General features: G+C 39.7%; 1 protein-coding gene across 1 annotated transcript in view; it reads right to left on the reverse strand.

Annotated features, from left to right (window-relative positions):
* Positions 1 to 6,907, reverse strand: part of MARCHF5 (membrane associated ring-CH-type finger 5) — a 608,414-nt gene extending 601,507 nt beyond the window's left edge. The window contains exon 1 of the mRNA XM_044056699.1: positions 6,568 to 6,907. Within this exon, the coding sequence (XP_043912634.1) occupies positions 6,568 to 6,614 (47 nt within the window). The 5' untranslated portion in view covers positions 6,615 to 6,907. The remainder of the gene's footprint in view (positions 1 to 6,567) is intronic.
* Between the last annotated feature and the right edge of the window lie 1,033 nt (positions 6,908 to 7,940).

Below are 7,940 nucleotides of genomic sequence, written 5' to 3' on the forward strand. Positions count from 1 at the left end.
AACAAATCGGGGCTGACAGTTTTTTTAAAACAAAAAAACCCTTGAAAAAAAAGGCTTAATTAAAAATCTAATTTTCCATGGACAAAGAGGACCTTCAAGTGGGGTAACTGGCTGATGGGACAGGCACTGAAGGGGAAAGCAAAGGTGTCATACAGAGGACTGGAAAGGTTTGATGCTTAGTGCATGAGAGCATAGAAAAAAATGTAAGCAAGGAAAAAAGCAGGAAACAGCTAATAATAGGCAACTGAGGAACCTGAACCAACTTGACAAAAACAAACCTTGAGCTCCACTATAAATTCATGTCCCATTACTAAAAATGTTTTCAGAATACACTCAAAAATATCTAAAAAGACAATGTAAGGGTTATACATCACTTTTAATGAAAATAAAAGCATCAGTACAGCTTCACTGCACAGATGGAGAATGTCATGATTAAGACCCAGGATTTGAATTGGGCCCCTGTACTCGAGAAGCCAGATGGATTAAAGCAGCAGTGATGGGGATAGGGCCTGCTTGCCTCTCGCATGTGGTGCTGGTGTGGATGTACATGCTTTGGAGCACATCTACAAGGCAAAATTATCCTGGTTGGGACTGGAGAAACTACCTGAAGTGCTTTCCCACTGGTGGGCAGGGCTTGTACTGCAGCTTACATTGTTTGCCGAAATGGGAACATCGCAATTCTGACATTCACTACATGCTCACTTATGAAGTCTGCTGAGTACACAGAGGTTAGGGCATAATAGACAGCCCCCATTATTCATCAAGGATGACAGTGCTGCTCCTGTCTATTACACTCCTCAAGGAAACATTGGGATCTTACCTAAGGATCAGTACTGCAAATGGACAAAGGGGGGGGTGCTAGATGTTTAGCAGAACAGTGCAATAAAATCATCACAACATTCTAATTAACGCTACAGCACTTGAAATAAATTACACCATTAAAATGTATGACAGTATTTCTCTCAAATTAAACTATACTTTTAATCCACGCAGTGTGCAAAACAATATGATTAAACTAAGCTGTGAGGGTACCAAAAACAATTTGGCAAGAAGGACTTCTACCAAATTTTCAACACTTGTAATATCCAAATCTGGTGCAAGCATCCCAGTTTGTACACACTTCCAAAGTAAAGCAAGCTGGGAAAGGTAACAGTGAAATCTACAGCGCACAACATGGACTGGCTACACAGCATGGACACGCTAAGCTGCAGTATCGGCCTAATTAGAACGTTAAGAGAAATGGACAGCTTTAAATGTCTTAACTTAAAATAACAGCAGAAACAGTTAAGAGATAACTGCCCATTACAGAAATGACTTTAAAACATAATTATTTTATTTATTTATATAAGTTTGGCAACAAGGGCATTACAACATTGCTAGATCCATTTTTAGTGTGGACTCAGGAAGAAAATATCCAAACAAGACAAGCACATACAACATGAATATTCTATCAATGTAAAACAGTGACAATACATAAGACTGTTAATAGTTATATAGAAATAGAGGAACCAAAAACTAAATCTCTATCCAGACAAGAATTTAAAATCTAGTGTTTCACTTCATCTGGGAGGTTGTCAGAATGCAGCCAGGCAAACCTCTTCAAAACAGTACAGTATGCATTGCCCTGAATGAAGTATCAACTGAGTCATAGACATACTTCAGAAGTTGTGACCTGTAAAATTGAAGAAATTAAACCATGTAAAAGCAGATTTTTTCCTCACAAGAGACTGCAGACAAAAACACTCCTCAGATTTTCGCAATTAGACAGCATAAACTTTAACATATGAGCCAAAATTCTGAAAATAAAAAAAGTCAGAAGTATACACTTTTTACCTATATTTATCAATTATTTTTCCATCCTTGTCAGAAACTGTAGGATTGGAATCAACTAAATGCTTAGCAGCAGTAGGATTAACTAAATCTATAGCTGCTGGGTCAATTTTGGGAATAGTGTATAAAAGAATTAAGACTGAGGAACCTTACCCAATCTATCTGCCTTTTTTGGGACAGCAGGCTGACTATCAGGAAAATTTGCACAGTGACATACACATCCTCTAAGGACTAGGGTGATGGGTGAAGATTCTGGAAATTCCATTTGTAACAGCTCATAGTATTTCCTGAGGGACTGAGGAACCTCAGTATTCTCCCTCTGAAAATAATAGCACATTCTGGACAATAGTCTCAGAGAAAGAGAACCCTCCAAAGGGAGAATCAGATACCATGCTCTTCTCTGAATCAGAAATCTGAAGAGAATACCCTGTATATGTCTCTTCATCTTCCTGTCCAGATTCCAACTCCTGAATCCATTGTAAGGGGGACATAACCAATACTTGTCCCGCACCTCACATTTCCATAGATCAAGTGCTAAAAGGCCTATCCAAGGCAAAGAACACAATTCCATAGGACCTGACAGTATCCCAGGCTGTATTCTGCACCATCTCCAGCAAGAACTGGCACCATATTCAACCACAGCCCAAGTACAGGATTCATTCCAGCAGAGTGAAGAACTGCCACTGTCATCCCCTTGCACAAAGGTGGTGCCACTACTGTCCCTGGAAACATTAGCTTGACAAGTCTAATCTGTAAAGCCATGGAGCGTACTGTCATGGATCTCATAAAATAAGGACATAGGCAATCTCAAAGCACTTAACCCCACCCAGTTCGGATTCGTTAAAGGCAGATCTTGCTGTTAAACTTGGTTGACTTCTTTGAGACGGTCACCAAGGCCACGGATAAGGGAAAGTCACTGCATACAGCTTACCTTGACTTGGCCAAGACCTCATTGAAAAGCTAACACAACTTGGCATAAATCCCTATTTCATCAGGTTGGTGGCCAACTGGCTCACTGACAGGACCCTCAAAGCCAAAAAAAGGCACCTCCACCTCTGATAGCAGACCTGTCATTAGTGGAGTTCCCCAGGGATCTGTCCTGGGACCCCTACTGTTTGGCATCTACCTCTCAGAGGTACATGCAAAGAAAAAGGCCTGTGGCTGACCAAGTTTGTGGACGACTGTAAGTTAGGTACCGTCACTGACTCCCCAAATAATATTAATATACTGCAAGAGGGTCTCACAGCAACTGATGCCTGGTGCCAAAGTCATAGCCTCAAACTTGAATGCAAAAAATGTATAATCACACCATTTTGCAAAAACATGCCCCTACTGATTAACACATCAATGGCAATCCATTAAGCACACAACCTGTGGTGAGAGACCTGGGCACTCAGGTTGATAACCTCACATTCGACCATCATGTAGCAGCAGTGGCCAGAACAACCTTTTACTTGGTTCATCTCATAAGTAAAGGGATTGCATCCAGAAAAAAGGAGGTTATTACCTCTCTATATTCCTCCTTCATTAGACCAATAACCGAGTATAATGCCCAGTTTGGCATGTACCTCTCCAAACATCTGCACTAACTGGAAAGGACACAAATACCTCACAAAGAGAATCCATGGCCTCCCAACAACTGTCCTCAGCAGACAGGCTCAGTTCACTACCACTGTATTCGGTATTGTACGGATTGCTCAGGGGTGAGCTGTGTCCCACCTACAAGGCAATCTCGGACCCTGCCCGAATATGCTCCATATCCATAAGTCTAACTCTTCATACATTACCTGCTCAAAAGGCCTGAATCTAATATACCACATCAACAAAACCTGCTGGAGAGAGAGGTTTGTCTCCCACAGGCAGTTCCATCTCCGGAATAGACTTCTTATACATGACAAACAGAGCACTTCGCTGACCATCTTCAGGGGTTCCACCTGTGTTCCTCATTGACAAGGGTGACAGGTGCTGATGAGGTTTCTTTTTGGGGATAAACTCTTGGCTAGGCTTGTAAGGATCCCAGGGCCATTGGCTAGTAACCTCCTATGAATAGCCTGAGCCAGATCTAGTAAACTACTCCCGCAACAGAAAGTTGAGGAGCAGAAGATACATTTAGTTTACTGTTTCTTTCTTGACAGGAAAGTGGGGCCAGCATAGTTATTAATGGCATCAAAAGCTTCACCAGAGATGGGAACAACATTCTGACTGAACAAGAAAGCCTTCCCTGTCCCCTCTCCCAGGAGCAACAACAGTGGTTCTTCCTTGCCAACTGAGGAAGCCCCAAAGCCACAAAGGACACTGCTAACACCCCCCTGATCCACAGCTGCTAATGGTGTGCTACACCTAAGGGATCTGGGGTAAAAGATGACTGGTCTGGGGAACTAGCTTTAGCCACAGAAGAGTCACCCATCCACAGCTACAGTGAATTGATAGCCTTTTGTAGTGGCAAAGGCTGTTTAACTTTTTCTTTTTGCAGTTGGAAGAAAGATCGACCATGGGACCAGTAGTCTGTTCCATGGCCAAGCCACAAATGGTGCCTCTTTCCTAAGGAACAAGCAGCATAAGCTGGTAAAAACGTAAAGTTGCTAAAAGTCAGTTTTCCACACAAAAAGCACTTTTATTACACTTTGCCAAACAGCCCCAAAACATAACACACTCTCTCCACACAAAAAAAAATAGTGTTTAACTACTTTTAAACTCTCAGAAAAAAAGTGCACTCCCATTTAAAAGTACAATTGAGTCTCATGCCAGTCGATTAAAACACAAACTCCTAGATTAAAAACAACTTTCTTAACCAGGAAAGTACATTTAAACAATACATTTTTATGTGGAAGGTTTAACCCCCACAGGGAAGCTGTCTGCCCAGCACAGGAATAGCACAAGCTGACCACTGATTCTTGAAAGCCCACAAAGGAGCTCTCTCTTCAGAGGCAGGAAAACTCTGAAGGGCTTGGTGCTCAAATCTGTGAATTTAGGCAGCTCAGCTTGAGCTGCCTAAATGGTTTGAGTGCATGGAAGATGTCCTGAAGCTCTGGAAGCTGGCCTGCTGTTATATCCTTGGCAGAATAAAACTCGTACAGCTAAGACTACTGTAGTCATCAATATAATGAACATCAGCAACTATACAGAAACAAATTTGTTGATAAGACAGAGGGAATGTTTACAGTGGTGTTTATTAGCAACATGTTAGTAGGATGTATTAAAGAGACAAACATACCAAAAATACCTAAATGTTTTCTCGGGAGTCAGCTTGTTTACATAATCAAAAGACATTAAACTAAAATAAGTAACATTTAAGTTGCAGAACCAACTGCATTATTTGTAACAATTACCAGGGTTTGGGAAAGGTTGAGGTAGCTTTTAAGAGCATGTTGAATTTTCCTGGAAGTAGCACAACTGTTTTGAAGTCAAAGGTGATAGGGTTACATCCTATGTGACAGAGGTTGGGGGCTTAAAGTGTTAGAACACATTTTTTACTTCTCTCACTATTCAAGTTTGAGAGCCACAATGGGTGCAGTCTCCTCATTAAGAAACTGCAAAAGAACAGCACTGCCTACTGTTTTAGCAGCAAAACATGTTTTTAATGATGTTAGCAATTTTTATGTATTTTAACAACAATCCTATTAGGCTAAAACACATTATAAAACAGCAGTGCAGCCAGACAGACAGATATGGCTCCACAGCCAAAGCCTGCAGACCTTTAAAGTCTTTAGATGCTGTTACAAGAAGTCACACTGGTGGTGGCGAGTGGCCTCATCTCTCTTTTTTTATAATTATTTTTAGTGGGATAACCATTTCAAATTGAACTGAAAGCAAAAAGTTTTTAAGAAACTAAATACAGGGGTCAGAGGCAGCATCTGATTATTAGGACGTCTTTGCAATCATATACAAAGGAATAGGTTTACAAATGGAGTACATGCACATACCTCTCGACCTCTTAAGACAACCATTAGGAACAAAGTCAAAAATAATGGTGGGATAAAACCCCAAAAATGGATGCAAATTTTAAACACTGGTCTTATAAACTTAGAAAGTTTCAACAATAACAGTTTTTTGCATTTGCATGCATTTTGTGAAGTCAAACGCTAATGTCTGTCATTATTTAGCATTTGCAGCATCAATGATTTGTCAGAAAAAAACAAATATTTTATGACGAACAGACCAAAATTATGATGCAAAGCTCTGAATGAACATACTGTGAAATTCTGGACACTTGAGAAGTATGTTTAACATACATATTTATATACATGCTATTTACTTTCAATCAAATCGCTGCAAACAAAAAGATCAGAAGTGAAGGGAAAGGACTCAATTCTTTGTAGTTCAGCACGTTTTGCCAACTCGTCCCAGGTTCAGACCTACCACATCCACCAAGTGAGAAGCCCATACCTTAGCGTGTTTATCTACGTACGCTGTCAAAACCGTTATTTTTTGCATCAACAGCTTCAGTTCACCACCATAAACGTTATTTGTCGTCTTACAAATTATCTAAAGACAACAGTAATTATACTTTAACTAAAAAGGATTTTACAATGATAATGAGCTATATGTATGAAAACAGCAAGTACATACATACATACATAACAGTAGTTCACAATTTAATAAGAGGTGGAGGAGTAAAGAATAAAAGCATGGAACGTCCTAACGTTGCACAGTGTGACATTTTCAAAAAGGACTGCTATAAATTCACAGCACTCCAAGTGAAATAAATGGAGGTACACCTGCCACCGCCCCCCTCACCTGTCAAGCGCCTGTTGTAAAGTCACGGCAGTCTGCTGATCAGACATATCTCTAACGTTTTGTAAGAGACGACAGTCTAAACAAGCCAGTGATGATCAGTACAAAAACTCCCAGTAGGCCTCTTCAGTGTGCCAAATCCGGAACAACTGTATTTAAACCATAACATTAACCTGCTTTTTCAAACACACCGGCATATAAACTGAACACAAAGATCGCGTTAAGACGCTACTTCCAACAACACTTTAACAATATCTGTCTATATTTTTCTGCAGCAAAGCCATTCCAACTACTATTCCTCTCTCTAAGGTCTTGGCAAATATGCAAATACGTCAAACACACACATACACAACAGCGTGCAAAGCATAAAGGGATATGTAGTTCCGGAGCTCTACTTTTACAAAAAGAGCTTTGGTGCATCATACCTCTCCTGACTTTGACAAAAAGTTTAGCTCAGTGTGTCATTATGAGGAACGTACCTCGTTTGGGGTTGTAAAAAGTTCATGTTCCTCGAAGTTCCACATTGAAAGGGTCTGACATGCATTCTGCGTTAGGAAGTTTTTCACTAATATCCATGGTAGAAATAAATCATGTTAATTCATTAAATAATCTTTTTATAAGTAAAACCGGCATATTTTAATCATCCTATGACCTTCCTAGATGAAGTTATTAGTAAGCCATTTGTATGTGTTCCACGTTTTGCCCATTTGTTCCACATTATGAGGGCTGATGTTCTTCATTATGGCGATGTCGGGTTGAGAACTGTGTCCGTCCCTCCTAAAACTGGTATATTTTGAAGACGTTGTGGTGAGTTACACTTAATAAATAATAACATTAATTAGAGTAATAGACTTCTTTTACTTCAGGTAAAATTATGTTAATTCACATTGTCTTATTCTGTTAACATCTCAAGTTAACAGTACTGATATTTTAAAAATTGTCCCTGATTGTCTCTAATTATTCGAGAGGTATGTAGCTGCTGTTGACGTGTTTTATTTTAAAAATGAACATTTGCAATGTCAACATCAACTTCATCTTCATTAAAGTGCTTATATCTAAGCTCCATACAGAGGAAAAGTCAAATGCAATACAGAAATAAAATGAACAAATAAAAGTAAGAAGCATAACTTACAGTAAGAATTGTGCTGTTTTGTTATATACTTAGTCCCCGTTGTACCCACGGAGCAGACAGCTTAATTTAAGGCATTCAAATTACATGTCACTGCCGCATAGGTTTGCCAGCTTTTCAAATACCTACAAGTGCGACATTTTTATTGAAATGTGAGTTTTTACAAGACAACCCAAACGCTCAACCAGTGCAAAAGATCGGACGTCATGCTTTTTTACCAAATTGAAAGCTCATTCTTGTACAATGT

This window comes from Protopterus annectens, chromosome 14.part0 (assembly GCF_019279795.1).
Source record: "Protopterus annectens isolate FY-2018-M chromosome 14.part0, PAN1.0, whole genome shotgun sequence".
Taxonomy (NCBI): domain Eukaryota; kingdom Metazoa; phylum Chordata; order Ceratodontiformes; family Protopteridae; genus Protopterus; species Protopterus annectens.